Here is a 26,298-nt window from a genome sequence, read left to right as displayed (position 1 = left end):
GAGATTTGTTATGTATTAGTTTCTTCTCCTTTCCTGTCCTTCTAATACACAAAGATTTATTTTTTTTTTTAATTCAAATGCACTCTTATTTTTCCCCACAAAAGGAGTGAGTAGTGGTGAGCTGAATAACTCAACTAGATTCTTCTGTAACTGGGGAGAGAAGGAAGGAGGAGATTTCAAGCCACAAAGACTTCTCCAGGCTATTTTTTTCCATTTGATTTTCAGAAAAAAAAAAAAACAATAACTTGGTAGTTTAGTTTATGTGTGTGTCTTCAGCTGTTATTCCATCTTTAGTGTATTTTGAATTCATTGGTAATTTAGTTTAGTAAAGAAATGGGACTGTCAAAGATACTAAGTTATTTTCAGGCTCATATAATGACTTCTAAGCTGTGTAACCAAAAAACTTCTTCCATCAGTGAGACCTGGTAGCTCTGAGCCCCTTCACAGGAACTGTGTCCCTGGCAGCTCCACCACCCAGTTGCAGACCCAAATTTGTTTACCCTGGTTTAGAGCATTTGCTTCACATTGACCTGACATCAGGTCAGCCACATTGAGAGCTGGAAATATAGGGATGCATAGGCTGTGAATTCAAAGGATATGGATGCCATACCCTCTTTACACCCCATGCAGCAGTCTATCTAGAGAGTGTATGCAGACACACATTATTGCATCCCATTAATTGCAGCCAGGTGTCGCCTGAACAACTTGTGGTTATTCTTAATATACAGCGGTTAATATACAGTGATTCCACCTTAGTTCCACACAGAATATAAAAACTATAAATAATGAATAATACCACATATCTAATAGACATAATTGAAACAGTAATTATCATAATAGCAGCAGTAAGCTGTTATTACTAATATTATTAGCTTTGTGTCTAATAGCATACTTCCCATCTGTAGAAAGAGTCAGTAGCAGAATCCCCATTTTGCAGAAAGGGAACCTGGGGTACAGCCAGAAGTAATTTCTTATTTTGAATAGTTTTCTGGAAAACAAATTAGAAGTCTGTCATAATAAGTTCCTGCTAATTAGACAATTTATTGTCCATAGTGGTTTAAAATTATTACATCAAAATATTTCCCCAACATTTCTTTAATTATCTGAGTATTTTTTACATACTGAATGTAAGCAGACTGGTAGCTGATAAGATTAGCAAAGATGATTTCAAAGATAAACAGTTTTGACTGGGGTTTGGTCAACATATGGGAGATTAGAAAATCCTATAATAAATGCATCACTGACCACTCTCCTGTACTCCTTTTCTGACTCAGATGATGAAAAAAATTCATATAAACCACAGAGATTCTTGGCCAGGATGCACAGCAGGTTTCTTTTGTCACAAGCCAGCTATATGCTTTGAGATGTATGAAAAATGTCCTGTGTTTTTATTAAAGAAGATTCTAAAAGTAGCATATTTTCCATTATCTTGAGACAACATTATAAAATATAATTCCCAGCAAGGAAAAGCATCCAAGATTTCCCATATAGGGTTTTCGGAAATAATTAAAATGTTGGTAAAATATAGTAAATTCCATTAAGCTCTTCTAAAATTGTTTTACATTAAAGTATTAGTTTCTTATATTTTATTTATAATTTTATCAGAACTTACAGACTCATCAAATTTGTCTATTGTTAACATTTGAAAGGAAGACCTTTATTGGACTGTTTTTGGGAAATATGCCTCAAGGGACATATCATGCAGGTGAACACTAAACCGTGTTATGCTACAGTTTAGAGGCTTTGGCTTCTTATTATTACATGGATTTCTGAATTCAGCTTTTAAAAAGTCAAAGTATTTTAAGAAAAAATACACATGTGTATACATTTGTGCAAGAATATATACAATGACCACCACATTCAGTCATGTTGCCTATGTGGATTTGTCCTGGTGCTTCCTCTGGTTGGCACTGTCTGGTTGGTGTTGTTAATTAAGTAGATTTTTGAATAGTGTGCTGTTTTCTGAATCGTGATAGAAACTGTATAGCCATTTTTCAATGTTTGAGGAACTATTATATCCATTATATTAATACTATCTGATATGTGAAATATACATATATTATACCTGTATTGGATCTTATCATACATGTTAAGTATTGCATAGATATTTAAGGAAATATTTCAAAATTATGAAGTAAAAATACTTTATAAAGGCAGACCATTTCTATTCGACACTGTGTTTGCCACCGATCAGTCAATGGCTTCTAGTCATATATTTTGTTGGCTGGTTATTAGAAACAGAAGTCCCTCTGGAAAAACACACAAATATATAAAATATCACTGAAGTGCCAATTCTGTCTCTTGGTTCACTGACATATTTAGAAGTCAAGTGGTTAGCCAGTGGACCTAAAGGCAATCCTCTGCTTTTTGTAATGGAAGCTGATCTTTCGACTTACAGAATCACACAATCAATCAGGTTGGAAAAGACCTCCAAGGTCATCAAGTCCAATCTTTGACTTCTTTACAGCTCTTACTGTTAAAGTAGAAGCACTTGACAAAACCTGGCATGAAGACTTTGCTTTTTCCTTTTTCCATGAATCAGAGTAAATCAAACAAGATTGAAGCATTATGCATACGTAAAATTGATCTCCAAAGTCTGAAATACTACAAATTTTTATAGAAGGCATAAAGCACATACTTAAGAAATACTTAAGAAAGTAGTATTTGGCATACATGGATCCAGTTATCACTGAAGCTTTCATGGTAAACTTCGCCAAGAATTCTTTGCCAGAAATTGTGTATTTGAACTTGCTTGCATGAGAAAAGGTTGTTGGAGCAGCAGCACAGCATCTCAACTGATATCCTGTTTTAAATCCTCCAGGGTGTTTAGATATGCATTCCCATCCCTACAACCCTGTATTTAAAAGGTGGTTTAAATTTAACTCCTTTAAATTAAGCATTGTGCATTGGATAGCTTAGATCAGGTGTCAGCTCTAGCTGAATGCCCAAGTACCAGCTCCCTGTGTTGCCCTCTGAGCCTGAGCACAGCTCAAACAGAGGTAAGAACTTCCCTGTCCTGGTGCTGATTCCCTGTCATTGCTGTTGTGGCATCACCAGTGACAGGTAGCCATGCATGAGCCCTCTGAAAAGACCTTCTGCATCCCAAAATCATTCCTCTAAGAACACTCTAGCATGTTTGTTTCTGCCAAGCCACAGGGATCATTCCAGAAGCTGTGCTCTGACTCACCCTTACACCAGCAGACTGAGTTCATCACACAGGAGAAGCAGCAGAGTACCTGAACAGAGGCAGATGTCTTAGACTGCTGTCACTGAATTTATACCAGACCATGCCAACAATCAGCCCTCTCCCCTCTTTTTTTTAAAGATATAAAAATAAATCATACATTGCATCCCACCTGGCCTATCACTTGGCCAGTGTACCATATCCCCAGCATTTTCCAGAGCCCAAAAAACATTGTCTGTTTGCTTCCAGAATGTGCCAGTACCCAAAATCTGTGAGGCACTTACATAGAGCAACCCACTCACATATGTCAGCCTCTATGCACTTGTCTTGGCTACTGGACTAGGTGACAGGCAGGGCTGGGGATTTTTCCAAACTTTTTTGGATGGATGAATCTTCACACCCTGGCCAGGATGCTGCCTCTTCTTCACTTCCAAGTGAACTTTGCAGTGAAGTTCAAAGAGAGATGGGAATAATTTAGGGAAATGCTGTATTTTACAGAAATTTGACATTCCTTGGGATTGTCTGTTTTGATGACCTAGATAAGTTGCAGGAACTGAGTTGTATGACTATGCTCTTGCACAAGACAGTCACCACTGATTTCTTAAAAGCTGCATGAGTGGAATATAGGCAAGTCTACAGTAGCATCCTACTGACCTGTGTATCTCAGAAAGTTTAGTTACTTAAAGATAAGCATTCTTTTTTAGTTGAAGAGTTATAGGAATAGTGTGATCTTCCTTATGTGCATTAGAGAGAATACAGAAAAATTACAAGTTTCTTCAGGAAATAAAATTAGAGGAATGTGTGTATGATGTGTGTGTAATTTCCTTCCAGTGCAGAGTATTCTAAATCTGTGTAGTGCAACAAGGGGTTTGTTATTTTGGGGGGAAACAGTTGGTACAGGTCAGTGTCAGTGAAAAAATAAATCATGTTGATTGGCTTACTTCTCCCAAAAAAGTTCTGGGTTATTTGTTTCTATGGGAACCTCTGAAGTCTGTAACAGGAGCCCAGTTCTGTGGAGTTCATAAAACCTGGTGTAGACATTCCAGTTCAATTACAGTACCAGCAGTATATCATTTTAGCGTACTATTAATTTAGTTAATCAGATATCAGTTTGGTTTCCTTTTTTCCTTCTCTTTCATCTGTTGGCTGCATTTCAGTCATGGGACAGTTTACACGTACCCAGGCCTGCTGGGGACAGATGGGGTTCGCCTGTCTTAAAAGGGGAAAAGCATTCTAACCCGTGAGTTTGCAGGGCTGATTGACAGGACTTTAGGTTTGAAAGGGGAAGGGGGTAAGACCAGGCTTGCTAGAGGTGAGTCTAGGGGTGGCATGCCAGTGTTGGGGGTGAAATCAACCCAACTGAAGTGCATCTACACCAGTGCACACTGTATGGGTAACAAACTGTGAAGGGATGGAAGGAAATCTTCTAGGCACAGAAACAGCCTGCCCCTGTGTGCTGAAAGGTGAGCCAGTGGGGAAGAAAAATTGCATGGCTGAATAGGGAGCTTTCACTGGAACTCAGGGAAAAAACGTTTATGATCTTTGGAAGAAAGGGGCAGGCAACTCAGGAAGCATATAAGGATGTTATTAGGTCATGTAGAGAGAAAACTGGGAAGGTGAGAGTTCAGCTAGAACTCAATCTGGCCACTGTTGTGAAATATAGTAAGTGTTTTTATAAATAAATTAACCGCAAAAAGGGGTCAAGGAAAATATCCATCCTTTTTTTGATGTGGAGGAGTGTAGCCAAGGATGAGGAAAAGGCTGAGGTCACAGATGACTGCAGATTGGCCAATGTGAAACTCACCTACAAGAAGGGGTGAAAGGAGGGTCTGGAGAACTACAGGCTAAGGTCAGCCTGACCTTGGTGCCAGGCTAGGTCGTGGATCAATTAATTTTGAGTGTGATCACGTGGCACATACAGGACAACAAATGGATCAGGTACAGCTAGCTTGGGCTTTGGAAGGGCAGGTCTTGCTAGATGAACCTCATCTCCTTTTATTACCAAGTTACCTACTTAGGGGATGTAGTCCACCTGGACTTCAGTAAAGCCTTCAATACTGACTCCCACAGCATTCTTCTGGAGAGACTGGCAGCCCATGGCTTAGAGAGGTGCACTCTTTGCTGGTTAAAAAATGGCTGGATGGCCAGGCCCAGAGGGTGGTAGTGAATGGTGAGTGGTCACTAGTGGGGTTCCCCTAAACTCAATAATGGGGCTAGTCCTGTTCAATATTACAACTGATGATTTGGACTCCCTCAGTAAGCTCTCAGGTGACACTAAATCAGACCAGAGTGTTGATCTGCTGGAGGATAGAAAAGTTCTGTAGAGGGATCTGGACAGTCTGAATGGATGGGCCAAAGAATACTGTATGAGGTTTGTAAGGTAAAGTGCTGAGTCCTGCACTTGGGTCACAACAACCTCATGCAACACTACAGGTCAGAGGAAGAGTAGCTGGAAAGTGACCCAGTGGAAAAGGACCTGGAGATGCTAATCAACGGCTGGCTGAACATGAACCAGTGTGTGCCCAGGTGGCAAAGTCCAATGGCATCCTGGCTTTCGGGAATACTATGACCAGCGGGATTAGGATAGTGATCATCACTCTGTATTTGGCACTGGTGAGGCCACACCATGAGTCCTGTATCCTTCTGGGCTCACTTTGGAAAAGACATTGAGTTGCTGCAGCATGTCCAGAGAAGGGAACAGAATTTTCAGCAGCACAAGTCTGATGAGGAGAAACTGAGGGAGCTGGGGTTGTTTAGCCTGGAGAAATGGAGGCTCAGGGAGGAGCCACTCTCCAGAAGTACCTGAATGGAGCTTGTTGTAAGGTGAGTGTCGGTCTTCTCAAGGAAAAGACAGAGCCTCAAGATGCACCAGGAGATATCAGGAAGAATTATGTCACTAAACAGAATGGGCCACTTAGGGAGGTGTTCCAAGTACCACTGTAAGCAGCATTTACTGCTGTGGTTTAGTTGATATGGTGGCATTTGGTCAAAGTTTGGACTTGATGATCTTGGAGGTCTTAAATGATTCTATGATTCTGTGATTCCAGCTGACTCTCACTTACACAGTCCCTCATGTCTCATCCTCTATTCATCTTCTGGTTCAGATCCTCACTGTTACAAACCAGTGCATCTCCAGAGCTCAGGAGAGCTGTGCTTACTTAATGTATCTGTGTACATGACCACCCTTATTGGATGTCAGGCCAGCAATGTTTTTAACAAGCTTCAAGGTTTCTCAGGCTAAGTATTACATTCTCAGTTTACATTAATGTGACATGTATACATTTACATATATTAATAGAATTGGCATATCTGAATAAAAAGAGCAATAATGTGGGGATATTGTAGCATGTAAATTCTCTGAAGCATGGAGAATTCTATTTTGTATTAATGTGGAAGCACCTTTTTGTTGCTAACAGAAACAAATGGTAAGTAATAATAGCCATTTACAATGATTAATAGCAGTAAGAGATTGAAATATGCTACCTAGGAAATCTGTGTTAATAGTGTTTCAGCACAAACATTTTTCTTAAAGACAGTATTTTCTAGGAAGCCCTCAAAGTCATATCAATGTGTTTTAGAGGGGAGGCTAGGAGCAGAGTTAGGGGATTACTCTCCTACTGCCCCTCCTTACAGGGATATTCAGGATGCCCCTTTTAGGAGGGAGTCAAAACAAATGCAGCAAAGCAGTAGTAGGAAGTGGAAGTGTCTGATGTAGTGGTGCTGGCTTTCAGGTAATGGCTGTACCACTTTGGCCAAGATAATTCCAGCTTGGCTTCTTTTTATTCAATGTAGACAATCATTAACTCATACAGCATTTAGCTGAATTTCCAATAGAGGCCCTTCTTTAGACTAACTTCATCAATGTAAATGTTTCAGACAAAGGCAGTCTACAACAGTAGACAGTCTACAATTCATGATGATTGACTTAAATTTTTGAAGTCCTTCAGTAGGGATTAATTTTTAATCTCAACTCTGTGCTCTGCTTGCAGCCACAGCTGTTTCCAGTGAACAGAATCCTGTTATTATCATAGCTGTGGTTGCTGTGGCAGGAACAATCATCCTGGTCTTCATGGTGTTTGGATTCATCATCGGACGAAGGTATTGCATCTTTGATAGACGTAAGCACTTCTGACACCACTCTTGTGAACTCTTGAGACATAGTCAAACCTGGGATAGTAATTTGCAAAACTGAAACAGAAAAATTCTTAGTAAGGACAGTTTTCATTTAAATCCCATTATCAATTATACAGTTTGTCCTCTTACTTTGGCAAGATACTTGTATCAAGATGTTCTTTTTGTCCTACGTAAATGTGCTGTAAAAGGAATCCCTAGCATGTTCTTTACCTCTACTCCTCAAAGTCTCTCTTTCTGTTCAGTTTTTTCACATGGAGAAGTCTGACACTTTATCTGATCAGCCTTTAAATGACTTTACATTCAAAAAAAAAGAGACACAGCAGTAAGTTTAAGAATAACCTCATGTAAAACAGTGTTCTACTTTCAAGTTCTTTAATCCTCTGTTTTATCTGTAGAAGCCTTTCACCAGAACTAGAATTTTTTTCTCCAAGACCTGTCCCGGCTGGTATTTGATACAAAAGCCTTTTGATGGCAACTGTTCGTGATTTATTTAAAACTCTGCTGTCAATAGAATTATAGGTGAAAGTTTCAAAGGGCCTACAGCAGTTAGGTGCTCAGTGCCTGAAAATCCCAGCCTGCAGAACTGATTTTGTCAGGACTTTAGATGACATAAGTAAATCATTATTTACTAGTAAAACTGGTGTTTTCCTTTCTTTTCAGGCATTGTGGCTATAGCAAAGCAGATCAAGAAGGGGATGAAGAACTTTACTTTCATTGTAAGTGTTTTGCTTTTTTTCCCGCCTTTCAAAAATTCCAAATTGCAGTAGTGTAGACAGTACTAAACCAAGACTCCATGAAAGATAATGTCATAGGAAATTCAAAAACGCTGTGTAAATAGCAGGTGGGAAGTTAAACATTGTAAAAATGTGAGCTACAAAAAACGCAGATTAAAATCAACATTGCTCACACAGATGGTTTTATTTCTATATATGTCTATGATATACTGTTGTTTTCATTCTGCATATTTTGTTTTCTTTTGGTTGCTTTGAATACATGTTTCACGTTGTCCTAATGATCCCTCTGAGGTGTAGTATTCAAGAAACGTTTGCCTAAGTGACTTTTTGATCTTTACCTCAGGCAAACTTCAGATTATGAAACTCTGAGTCACTGCATCACCCTAAAATGAAGCTGTTCCACTCAAAAGCTGTGTTCTGCTACTGCGAATACAGTAGCGCCATCAATATTTACAAAACACAATGTCCTTAAAAATAGAATATTTAATATGAAAAGAAAGGTCAGCCCTTCATTACTGTTGTATGATGTACAATCACTTGCTTAGCTAAGAATAGTACCTAAAGCCTCTCTTGTTAAAATCACATCTACCATCTCAACTTAAACTAGAACCCTGGGAAAACTCAATAAAACACATCCTTCTTGGATTCATGACAGTTGAAAATGTAAGGGGAGAGGAATGTTTTAATCTGTTTTAGAATTAGTCATTAACTAAGGAAGTGTGTTAAACTAAGTTGCAAAATTATTTTGAGCAACCATAATTGCAAAAAATCACAGAATTAAACTGAACATAAGTTCTGATGCAGAACAATGCCAGTCTTTCCAGTCTTCTCCCATACCTGGTCGCTCTCATATTAGTACATGTTATTTAGTCACGCTATGCTGTATTTAGCCTTTGTTGTCTACCTACAATTGCAGTTGTGTCTTAAATCCATCAGATTATTATTATTTTTTTATGAAAGCTATAGGGATTGTTTTAAGTATGTTAAAATCATGAGCTATTATCTAAAAGTAATGTCACATGGAAAATGAAGTAGCCACTAGTCATAAATTCTAAGCATTTTCTCAATGCATTCCTCTTTAAATGAATAGTTCTAGCCAAAACTCCACTCAAAATCAGTCAAGATTCTGTTTTACCTTTCTTCCCTTAAAAAAACAGCTGGAAATTGATCACAGTCCCTAAGTTTGGGTGTGTGGCTATCTAAATTGTTTAAATGCAGAGTGTCTAAGTAGTGACATCATTGCAGCTTTAGTCAATCAGTTCGTAAACTGCGCCAGAAAGGTGGAAAATAGTAATGAGATAAGAATTATGTATCATGCACTTTGCAGTGCAACTGATTTTAAAGAATTTGTCGAAAATCTCATTTTACTTAAATGCTGCTCTTCTGGGAGTGATGGATTTGGAATTTGCTTCTCATAATGCATTATAAGCTTTTCACATCTCCAGAAGAGCTACTACTTTTACTTTTAAAATCCCCGTTATGTCCTTGAAGGAAAAGATTAGCTATGTATTCTTGTTTTTCAGTTTATAAACAAAAGGGATACACTAACTAAGTAATTTCTTATCTCCATTGTTGGTGACATTTTTTCTTCTTTATTTCAGTAAAAAAAGTGTAAATTAATTAATTTGAAAGCTGCTACTTAATAATTGATAGTTGATCCAGAAATGGTGAAATTTTAGAAGTGTTCTTTTCCTTCATTTTACTTTCAAGAAATCTGGTTATCTAGCAAATTAGCCTGATTATTGAGCATACATAAATCATGGCACCAGATAAAAGCCATTTCTTGCCAAACTAGTTTTTCTTCATCTGTTGATTGTAGGTGAAGCATTCAAATCCATTTGATAGTCATGTACAGAGTGAGATGGAACCCAATGCTGTGGTCACCAGCTTGGTCACAGAGCTGTGAACACCAGTTTGGTGGCCTTTTGCTCTGCAATAGCTAGACAACATTCTTCTGCGCTGAGGTACCAGACTGGACTTTCAGAAATGTAACTTGCAACAAGCACTTACTTAGAACAACAACTTACAAGCAAACATTTTTTAAAGCAGATTTTAAAGCAGTGCATTTTAAAGGGCCATCATATATTTCATTTCAGTTCCTTCATCTCTCTTTGACCTCAAGTGCTACACTTGAAGATACAAGCACAATGGAGGAGTTTAGTCAAGCAATTCAGATTTATATTTGGTTTCCTCCTCCCTTTTTCATCTAACAATGTCGGCACATGCAGGCCAGCATTATTTCACGTTGCTATGCCAGGATAGCCTTGGCCTGTCAAAATGTTTTATGACAGCTTGAACAAAGACCCATCAGAGGCCCACTTGAGATTCACAAGGTTACTTCCAGTTCAGGCCCTTTATCAAAAACACAAGAGGATGTCTCCTTCTCCATCTCCTTTCCTTAAAGCACTACTACCAGAGGTCAACCTACTGCTTAATTCTCATTTTGTCTAGTCTCTTTTGGTTTTAAGAAATAAATATTTATAATCATAAAAAAATATCAGCATTCAAATTTCCAATACAGCTAAAAGAACATCCATTTAAATACATTATGTGACAGATAACAACATCTGGGCAACATTTCAGATAATCTCCCTGGATGTAAATTCCTTATATTACTGAAACAATTTCTCTAGGTTTGTTTTTATTTTTCTTATGGCTTGTGGATTTAGGTCATTAATACCAACTAAAACATAAATACACATGATTACTAAGCTGTTTTTCAATATAATTTAAAATTTAATATATTTTATGTTAAATTCGAAGAATACAAAGCCACTGAAAATTATTTATGTTTTGTATTGACTTTTGATCCTGTTCTTGTTTATATCAATTAACAGACGAGCATTTTTGCATTTTCATATTGAGTTTTAATTCACTGATTTAATTAAAGCTCAAGACTATAATCCTTGTGAGCAAATTTATATCATAAAAATTGACTGATTAATAGATTTCCAGGAGCTTGTACTTTGACCTGAATAGCGAAAGATAATTTACCTGAATCATGATCAAACTAAGGGAAAAAACTGCATGCTGGCCAGAGCACTATGCTGCCTGAGCTGTACTAAGCGTGGAGAAAAAATGAGAAAAAACAAGTTGTTGCATATTATTCACTTAGGTACTTGAGAAGGGAGATAATTGTGCCACAGAGGCCACTTTGCCTTCCTGTGCCTTTACAAGTTGGCTGCAGGTGTTTCTCATGTTTGTATTATAGTGCAAGAAATACACCTAAGGTTGTAATTTCTGAGTGCTGTGAATAGTTTGACTATTGCCACAGTCTACAAACAATATTATATTCAGTAGATTAAGCAAATTCAAGAGAGTGGAGGACCCTTTCAAATCCCACTAGAGGAGAGAAGTAACATAAAGAAATGCTGTTTATACATCCTGGGTGAAGAGGATAAGATGTCCTTACACGGAAAAGAAACTTTCACCTCCTCTGCTGGCGTTATACCCTTTCCCCGCTTTGTTTTTACTCCCACTCAACCCTTGCATTTTATTCCATTAAGCACTATTTAATATTTATTATTTCTTTCAGTTCAAGAGGAGATGCAGATGCTAATGTTAGTCATTTTTTAGAGATGGGATTGTTTATACTTGTGTCAGCATGCTTGCAGATGATGCTTAAAACTAAGGTTGCCTCTCAGAGTGGCTCTGGCTCAGGCGGCATGGAAACAGGTTCACTCTTCCAAGGAGCACTCTGCATAATGAAATTCCTGGGCTGACTGCACAATAAGTGCTTTTGCTTCATCACAGTCATGCTTTCTTACATCATTACAGTTAAATTTCCAGGCACCAAAACCTACATTGACCCTGAAACCTACGAGGACCCAAATAGAGCTGTCCATCAATTCGCCAAGGAGCTAGATGCCTCTTGTATTAAAATTGAGCGTGTGATTGGCGCAGGTAAGGCTGCCGTGGCTTCCTGATTCAACTGTTCCATTTAGCCGGGATCGAAACTCATTCATCATAATGACAGGCAAATAATTATACCTCAGGTATAGAAGAACTTTTTGAATTTGTCAGAGTGGTTAAGAGCAATGAAGCTGCACTTGCTTCTAAAATGTAAAACAAACAGGGGAAAAGCCCAACTACAACTAAAAAAACCCAAATAAATGAGTAAATTAAAAGTCATGCTTGACATTGAAAGCTTATGGGTTTTTAATCAAGTATCTGCTGTTAAAATTGGAACTGGGGGGAGTGGGCCGGTTGTGCTGCCTATTATTTACTGTCAGAGTAAAGGCGTTAAGCATTTGTGCAAATTCTGCTTGCTTGCCTTTTGCAAGGGGGCTTTTTGACCTCTGCAGCTTTGTTCATGTGAGTAAAGAAAACTGGCTGCAGCACAAAATCTTAAATAGAGAGTGGGAAGGTCTTGTTTCTTTATAACAAAATCTTCCCTAAGGCTGTTTTCTCTTCTACCATTTTTCTTTTTGATATTTTATGAATACAAAAAGTTATTGTTTAACTTCTTATGACTGATTGTAATTGCACCAGCACTACATTGCTTTTTTTTCTCTTGAACTGTCTACCACCTACTTAAGCCATGGTGTTCATGCTCTAAAAAGGCAGTTTCATTTGTTTGCATTAATAAGATACGTGACATTTTTATTGCACTACTCCATGTAGTGAAATTAAGTTTCCATGAGTAAGAAAAATATCAAATACTTGGGATTCCTGGAGGAAATGTTCTTTTGCTTTCTTGTTGTTTTATATAAGTATTAGTAGAATTCTTTTAAAATCACCTGCAGTTTAGTATTGTAAATTACATGTTGCAGTATTATTTAAAAACAGAAGAAGAAAAATCTTGAGAATAAGTTGTTTTACCTGTAAAAAAATCTTTACACTTAGAATTCACAACGCCTTTTAAAAGTAACCTCAGTCATGTTGAATCATGTCTTAATCAAGGAGTAGTACCATTGAAATTAACCAGACTGCTGAGCAAATTATTCCTTCTATGAGTAAGAGCATAAGAATCCAGCCCTTGCTAACTAACAATTTTTGTGATGCCAGAATGGCAGCATCTCTTCTAATAGATACACAATATGCAAGATTAGCATGGGAAATTTGCTGAGCTTTATCTTTTGCTTTGAGTTGAAAAGCTACCAGCCTAGCAGCAGTTCAGAACACAAAGATATATTCAGTTGGATTTTGCTAATGCCTTCTGAGAAAAATGCTGAAAACACTTGAGCTGCAGAGTATACAGTTTAAAATGCATTTTCACTGTTATGACAAATTCCAGAGTGTTAATTTTCTTGACTGCAGATGAATTTATTTTTGATTTTAATGAGTATAATTGATAGCAAAAACAACTAACGTGTGTCAGTAGTCAATCTGAAGAAAGTTAATTAGGAGTGCAGTGGTGAAAGCATATTGTGTACCATGTTTAGCTATGGCTTTAAACTGTTGATATAAATAGCAAACAGGAGTGAAATGAAATGCAGTCCAGGAACAACAGAAGCAAGCAGACCCAAAGCAACAGTTGAAATTCATACATCAAAGAAGAATATGGAATTTCTGCTAGTGACAGCACCAGAAAAGCCACTTAGCAATCTCAATATGCATCAGCAATACTGGCCACATCAGCTATTGAGTAGTGCCACATCTCTCAGACACAAACAGGGTGCAAGTATGCTTTTACTCAATTTGCATGAGGGATATGTGCTTTCCTCGCCAACATTTTCATTACCATCCCGCTGTGGCCACCTGTCAGATACAGAATATGGTGTCCACTATGTTGAGTTGTTCCTACCACGCATCCTTTGTTTTAGCCTCTGCTTTGTTGACATGCTGAGCTAGTGGCTGTGCGGCTGTGCAGTATTCCCTCTCTTGTTGTCATATTTTCCAGTTTATTTTTGGGCATCATTTCAGCTGAACGTACTACTTTCTTGGGAATAAAAGTAGTTCACTGGCTAGCATCCTGGCCTGAAATGCATAACATACAAGTTGAAATTTCTCGTTTGCCCAAGTGTATGTGATCTGCCTTTGGAAATCAATCAAAATCAGATCACAGAGAGCTGGAAAGGAGTTAAGCCTTAGTGTCTCCTGTGCCAAGTATCCTAATTACCTGGCTCTGAAATACCACAGACACACAGACACACTCCTATACTCACGTCTTTTTTTCAGCATAGAATGAATTTTGGAAAGTACTGCTAGAGAAAATTGTTATCCTTTAGGAAGTTCTTGCGGCTAGGAGCTGTGAGTGGGGTGAGTGGTGAATTCATTAATAGTCATCCACGTTGCTAATGAAGTGCAGGAGGGAGGTTAAGGCACCAAGCTTGGGGCATGAGCAGCTCGTTTTGTGTATGTAACAGCTGTACCTTGTAGCATTCTTAGCTCAGTGTCCAAGGATGGTTGAGGATAATATGCAGGCAGGAACACTTGTGTGGTCAATTAGCTTAGGTACAGCACAAGGTGTATGGAATTAATTTGAGCTAGCCTTGGTACAGCTAGCACAGAATGTAAGGGACAGGAATTTGATTCTATATGCAGTAATCTCCTATCAGGGTCATGAAAGAGCCATACTGAGTGGAGGTTTGCTCAAACAAGTCAGTTAAAAATGGTCAAAGCCATGATCAAAGTTCATCTTGTGGATGAACTGTGAAGCCAAGACCCAGGTACTGCTTTTTTATTTGGGGCTAATAGGAGAACAGAAGTGTTCAAATACTGATGGTGTCATAAACAAGATTTTTTGCTGCCCGTCCATTAAAACACCCCTACATTTATCTCTTCAGGCATTCAGCCCAACTTTGAGCATACTTCTCTCCACTGACAGCGAGACACCTTGCCAGTGTGCATGTCCACTTAAGTCCTGATCCCACAAGGTTTCTCACAAAAGGGTTCTCCAATCAAACTCTCTGTGTAGGTCTTGTCTAGTTCAGTCATTTTTTTCAGCATTCATCCTAAAACATATCTTAGATGTAGGTGTGTCTGCATACTTGTGTATACGTACCAGCTCAATGTTAAGGCACTCCACAGGTATGCAGGAGAGAAATTTCTGACTTGATTTTATTTGGGGGAGGGACTTGGAACCATATCTCTCAAGCTCCAGATAAGTTTGTGAAGTACCAGATTATTAAATATCTTTGTGGTTAATCTTTTATTCAGTAACATCTTTTACTACCTTCTTCTTCTATGTATACAAGGAGATTTTTCTTCCTGTCTGCAGAATTGGAGATCTCACTTTTGCTCTCTGCTGACACAGCTGTGAGACAAGGGACAATTCTTAAATCTTTGATAATCTCGTTAATAGTGAGGTAGATATATTGCCATTCAGCTCCACATCTCACATGTTTCCATCCTCTTTTCTGTCTGATGGAATCCAATTACTTCTCTTGAGATTTGGTTGTCGGGGCTTTTTTTTGTGTTCTTGCTGGCTGTTTGGTCTTTTTTATCACAGGCTTCTTCAAGTTCCAACTGTCTGTTAGTTTAGAACCTTTTACAAACTTGCAGTATTTACTTGTGTTTGTTTAATGTAACAAAATTGTTATAAGTCACACCTTTCATTTCATAATCTGTAAAATAAATCATACTGCTTGAAGGTAATAATGTAGTGCTTCATTTAACACCATAAGGATGCTAAATTAAAAGCAGCTCTGCAAGACCTGCCTTCTGAAAGAAAAAAGCCCATTGAAACCAAAGATAGCAAGGAAACCATGTAGAGCAGAATGACATTTTTACTTAGGAATGGTATTGCTATTTTAATAATAGTGTTTTCTTATGAAAGCCACTTCATTCTTTATTTTCTGTTTTTGAAAAAATGCAAGAAATGCATTTTGAAAAAATGCAAGAAAAAAACAAGTCTCTTAAAATATTCAAATAATACTCCTGTCAGTTGGCTTAACTGAAGTGTTTATTCCATAGGGGTCAGCAATTCATTTAAGGTGCATGCCGAAGTAATCCACTTCAAATATGAACACATTAAATTTAAACACATGCTTAGGTGGCTATTTGAATCAAAGCCTAAAAAAAAAAATACTAGTATTCAGAGTAATTCAGCATTGATCTGCTTCATTTTAGGAGAGTTTGGTGAAGTGTGCAGTGGGCGTCTAAAGCTTCCTGGCAAGAGAGATGTTGCAGTAGCCATAAAAACTCTGAAAGTTGGCTACACTGAAAAGCAGAGAAGAGATTTTCTCTGTGAAGCAAGCATCATGGGACAGTTTGACCATCCCAATGTGGTTCACCTGGAAGGAGTTGTTACCAGAGGTAAGCGGCAGCTCGGTCTGTCAGTCAAATAACAACACGATGGCAGAAATTACTCTGCCTTATTCATGGTCAAAGATTAAAATTATAAACAGACTGCACACTCCTAATGGATTTTCTCCTGATGCGTAACTAACTAAAACAATACTTTCTTTATGCTACAACCTGAGGAAAAAAATTTAGATGCACACATGATTAAAAGATGAAGTACTTTGAAACATATTATTTTTCTAGTTTCATTTAGCCTCAAAGACCATGCAGAGAGATAAGGTTTCTCATGTCCTTTCATATAATCTGAAGTGTCATTATTCCAGAGTCCTGTTCACACAGCAGGAGTTAGGAGAACATACTGACTTTTTGATTTGTATGGTTCAATTTTATGAATCATGACCACTTTCCATGCAGATATTTAAGAAATTAGAGCTCTGTAACAGTGCTGGAGGGCTCAGAAATGTTCAGTGTCTGAATGATTCTGTCCTTCAAAGGAATAGCATGTGTTTTATCAAAAAAAGGCACTCCATTTGTTTTACTGTTCTCAAATATCTGTCTTCTTTTCTTTCAGGGAAACCAGTCATGATTGTAATAGAATACATGGAGAATGGGGCCTTAGACGCATTTCTTAGGGTGAGTACCAAAATGAAAACTTAAATAAACATATTTAAAGTCACATATATTGTATATTGACACTTCAAAAAATATTTCTTATACCTATGCATATATATATATATACATGTATATATAATTAAATATAATTAAAATATTAATTATATTTATAGTATATTTATTATATTTAATTAAGTATAATGAAAATGGTTTTCAGGTTGAAATGGAATTTTGACCAATACTAGCAGGTTCTCTACGTTGTTTCAGCAAAACCAGATCAGAAATTAGAAGATCAGACAGGATCATTCTGGAATTTATGTGATTTAGTCTGGCATAGACATGGTGCATTTTATTACAGCCACCAGTTGAAGTTAAAACCACTGATACCTGAAGTCAAATCTTCGCCTATTTGGGAGCAGAATTTTACTCTGTCTGCATGGTGGAAATCATCATAAAAGAATCCCTACATGAATTGCAATTCTATTTAAGAGATGAACAAGGAAAAATAAATGCTAATTCAAAACAATTTAGTGTTGTTTAAGTGTGTTCTGAACTCACCAGTTCTGACTCCTTACCAGGTATGCATGTCAGGGTGAAATGATATGTAAACAGTCTATAGAGAACAGACTTTTTTTTTTAAATAAACTCCAAGCTGTGAATGAAAATTATCAGTAACTAGGGATACAAAAAAGACATAGTTCTTATTTTCTTGATACAAATAATTATTCTGAGAGATGAAGAGCAAGCTATTAGAACATTAGGAAATCTTCATTAGACAATCTCTCCTGGAAATGACTTGCCATGAGTTAGTGAGAAATATACAGTGGCTAGCAAGTTTTGTTACTACCAGTACATTAATTACGCACACATTTCTTAACTGGATGCACTGCTTTATCTCTGAAGAAAGTGTGTTTGAGGTGAATTTCTTTGCCACAGAAGGAGTAAGTAAGTGGAAAGCTGAAGTCATAAAACTAATCCTTATTTATCTTCTCAGCTATACTAACAAGAATTGCTGCTCCTTTCTTCCCTCCAGAAACATGATGGGCAATTTACTGTCATTCAGCTAGTGGGAATGTTGCGAGGAATTGCTGCTGGAATGAGATATTTGGCCGATATGGGATATGTACACAGGGATCTTGCAGCACGCAATATTCTTGTCAACAGCAACCTTGTTTGTAAAGTATCAGACTTTGGCCTTTCCAGAGTTATAGAAGATGATCCAGAGGCTGTCTACACTACAACCGTAAGATAAATCAATGGATCTTAATAGTTTTGAGATACAGTTATTTAGAAGAAGTGTATCTTCTGGGGAGTATAGATAACACAAATACATTAATTGATGGGGGGTTTTAACCAGTCAAAAGGAAGAGTCTCTGCAGACATTTCTAATCAGGAGATAATATTTTCATAAGAACATAATTTTTTATTTGACAAAGTTCTAAACATTTTCTACGGTATCTTCTTTATTCCATTTCTCATGATTATCTGATTGAACAAATAAGGAAGTTTTACCCACAAAAATTTTAAACATCTAATTTACTCTGAGTCAATTAAGATATTTGTAGGCTGTTACTATTTTTCAGGCTAGATTTTATCTCACCAAAAGGAGAGACTAGCTGGAGGCTAGTCTGTGACAAAGCTCAACTCCTGTATTTTCCCTTGCTTTTGGGTGGGACACTTTTTTTAAATATGCATTCATCAGGCACACTATGCTCTTTATTCTTTTGTTGAGCCAGCTCCACTTTCCCACCCATGGGGCCTCCCTGTAGCTATTTTCCCATGCTGAGGGAAGGAGGGGCCCCTGGAATCTGCTCCGACAGGCACAAGGATCCAGGAAACCACACCGGTGCTCACGGCTGTCACTCCTGCTGTTGGGCTCTGAGTGGGATCCTGGTTTAAAAATGTCAGACCAAGATTTTGGAGGAGCCATATGACAAGTCAATGGCATTTATATACACAGGTTGGGATTCCCCTCACCTAGCTTCAGCAAGCCAGGAGTTATATGGCTAGTGTAAATCAGACATCTAAGCAGCCCTTTAAAATCAGCGGAGGGATAAGCACTTCCAGAGAAACTCATTCAAGGTAGCTTATACAAGTTTCTAAGTGTCTATGTTCTGAGTGTTTTAAGATACTAAGTTTCCTTAGGCACGTTTGAAAATTCTGCAATTGGTCTGCCATAGCAGATCACGTAGGTGCTGCTCTTGATGTTGATGGAAATAATGGTAAATGCATTCTGTGGAAGATGACCTGAAAATTCTGTGGGTGACAAAGAGAAATTTCTCTTTTTTTTTTCTTTTCTTTTTTTTCATAGGGTGGAAAAATTCCAGTGAGATGGACAGCTCCAGAGGCCATTCAGTACCGCAAATTTACATCAGCCAGTGATGTGTGGAGTTATGGAATAGTTATGTGGGAAGTAATGTCTTATGGAGAACGGCCTTACTGGGACATGTCAAACCAAGATGTAGGTTTGTCTGTTCATGAGTGTGCATGTGTGTTAGTAAAACCAAAATTACATCTTGCAAACACATACATATGTATTTCACTATAAATGCATAAAACATTGGTTTAGAAATAGGACTTATCAAAGTGCTGTGTGGTTGTCACAAAATGAAAAAGTTACAGAGCTTTCACTTTTTACCAAAATCAAAATCTTTTTTTTTTTTGCCACATGGATATTGTAGGTTTCTGTCCTAAATATCAATTAAAACTGGAACATCAAAATAGTAATATGGGGTCTTTACTATGCTTAAGCGTGGAAAGAATTAATTTTTTTTCCAATAAAAAATAATTCTGATGTTTTTGACCTTAGAGCAATGATTAATCATTTGAAAAAAGTTGTTAAAAGTCTGAGTGGCAGTTAATGACCTACTTTGGCTTTTTCAAGTTAATTATGCTGATTTAAAAGTACCCTTGTTTGCATAAAATATGATCCAGAGCAACAGGTCAGCAGTAATAGAACAGATGGGTGTTAATCTTGGCTTCTGACAGGAGTATCTATTAATATAGAAATTACACAGGAAAAAGCCATACAGGTGTGATAGATGTCAGAAAGAGTCTCATTTAAAGTTCTTCAGGTTGGAGCTTGAGTGGTTTTTTTTAATTGTTATTTTAATTTTTGATTGAATGATCAACATCAAAGTTGGAAAAAAAAGATAAAAGTGTAGATGATGAGTCAGTTTGGCACAGTGCAAAGTTGTTAATATTTGACAGGTCTCAGTGTCAAAGATTTCATGGACTGTCAAAATATGGGCAAACAAGTCCTTGGGGCAGAGAAAGAGAAATATTTACATTCCCCAGACACCCAGTAGAGTTTCATTTCTTTTGACACCTTCCTTCTGTACTAGATTCAAACATAAAAGAAGTCTGACAGGAATATAAGATGCCTCAAAGGCAAACCTTACCTATCTTTCAGGGAACAATAAGGAAAAACTTTTAAATAGAGGAGAAAATTTGATATCTTCATGCTTCTTATTAGATTTTGAAAAGTATTCCTCTGTTGAAAACTGCATGTAAAACACATGAAAAAACCAGCTTTCAAAAAACAGCTAATTGCCACTCCTTATAGTTTTATCCCTTTTTAGCATCTTTCATGATACTCTTCAATAGCGCATAGTTAAAAGATGCATCAATTGCTTGGTAAAATAATTCAAAATATTCTTGTATGTTGTGATCTTCAGGCATGTTCTTCCATACCATATACACATCCTACCAATCCCTAGATAATCTGTGATGCATATATTTAGAATCATCTAATGATTTGTTATTTATTCTCCTTCAAAGTCACCAGTTGGAGTATTTAACGGTAATGAAAAATTCTAAATGTGTTCTTCTAATTTTGCACTCAGTTTTTATATTTTTAAGTGTATCATTTTGCCTAAAAGTGGATTTGGGTGTAGTCATAGAGCAGACCAGATCTCCTAAATAATAGACCTCCCTGACTTTGGATCTTTAGATAGCATTTCTTTAATCCTCCCCTTCCTCCTTTAAGTCATTGATTTAAGCTGATGGGAGCTACAGATTTGCATTGTGAACTCTTTTCAAGCAAAACCCTCCTTTTTGCAATGACCTGGGGCTAGGGTGCACCAAAAGAACACTCATCCTTCAAACTCCTTGCAGAGGCACCGTAGGCTGAGCACAGATGATAGACAGAGGTCTCAACTTCCCTGAGCAGTGGGTTCACCTCAGTTTAATCCTTGCTACTAACAGTAGCCCTCAAACCCCCATTCCCCTATTAGACTGCTGATGTTCTTGCTCCCATTTTGTTTCTAACCTCAGTGCAGATTAGTTCTTCAGAGAAGGGCAAGGCTATACTTCTGGATTTCTTACCATTATTATAATAATTAATTTGTATTATTATTGTATGACCATAATCAGAGTTGCAACATCACATTGTCCAGTTACCCTTATTTAATACTTCCTTGTTGGCATTATATATATATATATATATAATATATATATATATTATATATATATATATATATATATATATATATATATATATATATATTATATATATATATATATATTATATATACATATATATATATATATATATATCATATAAAGTAACCAGACCCAGTCCTCTTCTATCCTGTTTTGCATCCTCAGCCTGCTTATGGTAAAAGCATAGTCTTAACAGTATCCCCTTTTACTCTTTTTGCAGCAAAAGCAGAATTTCAAAAACAAATTGTGGGAAGTGTAGATAATATAAATCAATTCTATTAGTGAGAACTCCAGCTGTTTTCTCTTTGTAGGTTTGCTTATTTTTAAAAAAATCCTGCATCTATTTAATTTTCTTTGAGTACTGATGTTATGAACCACGTCCTCCTTTCTTAGCAGAGTAGACAATTGTTGTACTTTACTTATCAATATTTTACAATATTTTTTCAGTGTTTTGGATATTCACAGCAATTCCATCCATCTCTAGCTGACTCATTATTTCATATTTCCCAGTTTCACCCTTCTTGCTCAGAATACACATCAGAGAAGCTGATTGTGAAGTAACACCTTTTGAAAACACCATCGTCATCATCTTGTTTCCCAGTTCTCTTCAGGTTTATCTGCAGTTCATAGTGAATGGGGAAAACTTGTGTTCTGATCACTTCATTCATGTTTTCACTCTTCCTTACATTCTTGGATAGAGTCTTATGCAGATAGTTTGCCAGTTTTAAGGGTATTAGATATTTTAGTGGTTGCGCTGTTGTTGCTGGCACCTACCTTTTAATTTCTCATTGGTGATTTCTGTCTTCTGACCTCTTAAGCAACTACTTCATTTGTAGTAAATCATACATAGCATGCTCAAAATGTTTAGTGCCTTTTGCCATTTAGAGGGTCAGAAATTCCTGCATTACTTTTCACAGCACAGCAATTGTCCTGTACACACTGTAGATTATTTTTCACTTTCATTCCACTACTGCTTCTAAGCATAAGGAGCTGTTCTTTTCTTTTTCCTCTTAATATAGCTCTAAAGGATCTTGCATTTTACTTTTAATGTTTTCTTCACTATATAGCTCTGTTCTTCTAATTTCCCTGTTCTTCTGCAGAAAACCTCCCTCCACACCCTCCCTGACAGACAACTTCAGCGTTTGTAAAAGGTCACTGCACTCAGTCTTCAAGGTGTGAATGTTTCTGCAGGAATTGAATATTTCTCAGTCATTTTTGAGCTGTAGGACAGTACTGTCATTCTAAATGTTCAGAGAGAAAGCTGAGGCCTAGGGAGATGAGGCAACTTCCCTGAGGTCAAAAGGACATTCTGTGACACAAAACTGCAGTCAGTGCCTTACCACTGGGCTATACCTTCTCTTTTCACAAAATTTCTTTTATGCAAAAGGTTTTGATACAAAACCTGGCTGGATTTCAGCCAGCTTTTTGAAGGTCATTCTGTATTGTCTGCAGTTCTGTCTACTTTGCAGTCCACTACTTCTGCATTTTCTCACACAACCTACAGAATATTTTCTTTCTGAGATTATTATTTTTACTAAAACCTGGATATTCACCAACTTTGTTTATCATACCAGATCTACATCCCAGAACTACATCTAGAACAGCTTCTGGTCTTGTTTTCTATACAAAATGAGGGAGAAGACAGTCCTAGGCACTCCCCTTCAGGAATAAGCACCCTTCCTTAGCAATTCTAATGCTGCTGTGTCAGTCAATGTCAGTATACTTGAAATCCCCCATGAACAGTGTTTTAGCCCTTTTTCACTAGCTTTTCTTATCTGCCTTGCTTCCTGATGTGCTTTTTTTATTCTGCCCTCAAGGTTTACAGCAGTTTGCTGTGATTTTACTTTATCCATTTTTATTTTTACTTAAATCCAAATGGACTTGGCTAAGGAAGTCAACGGGTGGGTGTAATTCTTGCTTCAGACATTTATGCTGTCCTTTGATCATATCATCATCTAGCAGCATCTCGTATTAAATCTAACTTTCTGTGATATATTAAAATAGCATTTACACAGGTCTTTCTCTCTCACACAGTTCTGCTGCTTTATCATTCATGTAACATGGCTAGACATAGAATACAACTTTTTTCCTTAGCAATTTCTATCTGCTAAACATTTTTCTTGGATCCTTTTATAATACCTTCAGGCTTCTTGTATTTTATATGTGCATGCACAGATATCCATCCATTTAAAAGTCAGTTGCTTCTACCACACACTCTTTCATAAAAACCTTGGGGCTAGTAATAATGCTTTCTGAAATAACTCAATTTATCAATCTATCTGCGGCTCCCTCAGTGAATTTAATTGTTGTTCCCTGCTACTCACTTGTCTAGGTAATATAGCTATGTTCTGCACATATAGAACAATATGCTAAATAAGTGCAAAGATAAAGCTGGGGAAATTATTTGAAAATCTGAAGGCTAGTGTCAAAACAACAGACTCACATTTTTGGAACACCAATGGCAAATTTTAGTTTATTGATTATTTTATTTTATTTTATTCTATTTTATTTTATTTTTTCTTATATATTTGAACTGGGTAGCAATACATATTCTTTAAATTACTGTTGATGAAAAATGATTAACTATTTTGGCTACTAGGTTATAAAAGCAATCGAAGAAGGCTATCGTTTGCCAGCACCCATGGATTGCCCAGCAGGACTGCACCAGCTGATGCTGGATTGTTGGCAGAAGGAACGTGGTGAAAGGCCAAAGTTTGAGCAGATAGTTGGCATTCTGGACAAAATGATTAGAAATCCAAACAGCTTGAAAACCCCCCTGGGAACCTGTAGCAGGTAAGAAAAGCTTTAGTGTGTGTTCTTATGACGGTGCACATGGCTGGGCTCTGGATGTTCTGCTTGGTGGCTGGTTTCAGTTCACACTTATTTATTTCATCTGTCTTTCAGTTCTTCCTTCTTTCTGTTTCCTGTTCTTCTCTTCCCTCATTTGCCCTTCTTTTTTATCATGCTAAACAAAGCCAAATAGGACTTTCTTATTAAAAAAAGAAACAAACCAAAATAAATATCGCAGAACTAACACATTTCTCAGTAAACTACTGCCTGCTCCTCTTTCCACACTCTCACCACTAGTCTGTGTTTTCCTTGTTTCTTAAAATTATAAAGTCTGGAGGGCAAGGATCATTGCCTACTGTATGTTTATATGATGCACCCCTTGCCCTAGGAACTGCTACATAGAAATAGTAATTAAGAATACTCATGCTTGGCCAGTGTACCTTGACATGCTGCACTCTAGATTTTTATCTTTCATTTTCTGGCTTTAACTCCTTTCAGTGATTGCATCGCATTGTATTTCATGATGTAGTTTTTAATGTCTTCTGCATAAATTTCAGGTGAATTATTTAATCATGGTAATCTTTTGATCTGCTAGCTAGACCACTGTACTAGGGAATCAGCTGGCCTGTGTTCTGCTCCTGATTTTTCTACTGACTGATTTGCTGTGTGACCTTAAGACTTTGTGTCTCTGCTCTTCCCTTGTCTTTGTTTTGTCCCATCCAATTGAAAAATGGGAGTAGCTGCTACTATGTTTTCTAAGATGTGTAAAAGAATAGCATCTTTATTTTACTCAGCAACATAGAGACAGCTGCTATCGTGCTAGGTAATAAGGTTGATTTTCTGTTGGTAACAGTAGTCCATTAGGCTGATTTTGCTCACTTTGACCTTTCATCTTTTATGTGAATAAGCTTAGGAAGTACATATTGTGAGCTACAGAGCAGTCAAGAGCTATTCACAGAATAATCTAAACTGTGTATAAAAGCCTATTACTTTCTACTCTCGACATTTTTAATACCCAAAACTTATTTGACTCTCACCTTGCTAAATACTCCCTGATGTTTTACTCTCTTTGGAAACAACTTACTTTCCTTTTTCCTTCTCCATAGACCAATTAGCCCTCTTCTGGACCAGAACACTCCCGATTTTACCACTTTCTGCTCCGTAGGCGAATGGTTACAAGCTATTAAGATGGAAAGATATAAGGATAATTTCACAGCAGCAGGCTACAACTCTCTTGAATCAGTTGCCAGGATGACTATTGAGTAAGTTAGTACTGGGCATGTTTAACTTGCATTTAGGGAATTTCTAGGTACAACAATACACAATGTTCAGCTCCAAAACTTTACCTTGAGTACAAACATTGTACTTGGGGGTCAAATCAGTCATTTTAGCAGCTGATGATGTTGTATTAGAGCATCTCATGAAAGGGCAAATACCCTGCTACCTCTGTGTGGCATCACGTTTTTCCCTGCCTTTCAGACCAATTGAAATAACACGAAGGGACTAGAACTTGAGGGACAATGTGGCCCCTTCCAAAATATGTATGTATAGGAAAATAATCACTTTGCCTCCACCACCTAATTGGTACCTTTTTCCCAGTGTGCTCTGGGACGATGTGGAATTTTCTTCTAATTGGCTGGGGGCTGTATGTGTCCTGCAAGACAGGACTTTGCATCAGGATAAGTCTGTAGAAGCAAAACAATTTTCTGAAGGCAAACATGGCCTGTATCAGTACTGTCATCTTAAAACAGGTCTTCTTGGCACCCTGCAAAAAACTTTCTTGTCCTGGTGGTTGCCAAACACATGTAATTCCTCTTAGAGAGCAGTGGGTTTCTAAAAAAGTTTCTAACCCAATATTCTCAAGAGTTCAACCCTATTCTTATCTGCCTGGTGTCACCAGGGGTCTCAGCCTATAGCTTGGGAACTGTTGTCAGAGTCCACAAGCTTCTAGCATAGTAGGGGAGGAGTTCAAACTGCTGCTCATTCATTTGCATGATGTGTATGTGTCAATATGCAAAGGCATCTAGGCATCTCTTTAGGAAACAGACTATGATCCCCAAAATCTTGTATTTATACGTAACTTTGTCCTGAAAACCACCCAAAGTATTTTACAAGAGAAGTGTCTTTGTCTTTGGGTGTCCTTAAAAGACACAACATAAGATGATCAGATAAGATAATGTAAAACATACTGACCTCCTTCTCAGATGTGGAGAC

At 37.4% G+C, this 26,298-nt stretch overlaps 1 protein-coding gene across 5 annotated transcripts in view; it reads left to right on the top strand.

Moving 5' to 3' along the window:
* The window catches only part of EPHA7 (EPH receptor A7), a 165,655-nt gene that overhangs the window by 122,995 nt on the left and 16,362 nt on the right, over positions 1–26,298 (top strand). For 2 of the 5 annotated variants that reach the window (XM_030944409.1, XM_030944411.1), the window contains exons 8-16: positions 7,174–7,282; positions 7,979–8,034; positions 11,842–11,955; positions 16,066–16,251; positions 16,811–16,872; positions 17,885–18,094; positions 19,163–19,312; positions 23,894–24,087; positions 25,191–25,346. In XM_030944409.1, the coding sequence (XP_030800269.1) occupies positions 7,174–7,282; positions 7,979–8,034; positions 11,842–11,955; positions 16,066–16,251; positions 16,811–16,872; positions 17,885–18,094; positions 19,163–19,312; positions 23,894–24,087; positions 25,191–25,346 (1,237 nt within the window). Of the gene's footprint in view, positions 1–7,173; positions 7,283–7,978; positions 8,035–11,829; positions 11,956–16,065; positions 16,252–16,810; positions 16,873–17,884; positions 18,095–19,162; positions 19,313–23,893; positions 24,088–25,190; positions 25,347–26,298 lie in introns of all 5 variants that reach the window. The other 3 variants (XM_030944408.1, XM_030944410.1, XM_030944412.1) reach the window with 2 other exon arrangements.

Source organism: Camarhynchus parvulus, chromosome 3, assembly GCF_901933205.1.
Source record: "Camarhynchus parvulus chromosome 3, STF_HiC, whole genome shotgun sequence".
NCBI lineage: Eukaryota > Metazoa > Chordata > Aves > Passeriformes > Thraupidae > Camarhynchus > Camarhynchus parvulus.
This window is presented reverse-complemented; position numbering and strand designations above follow the sequence as displayed.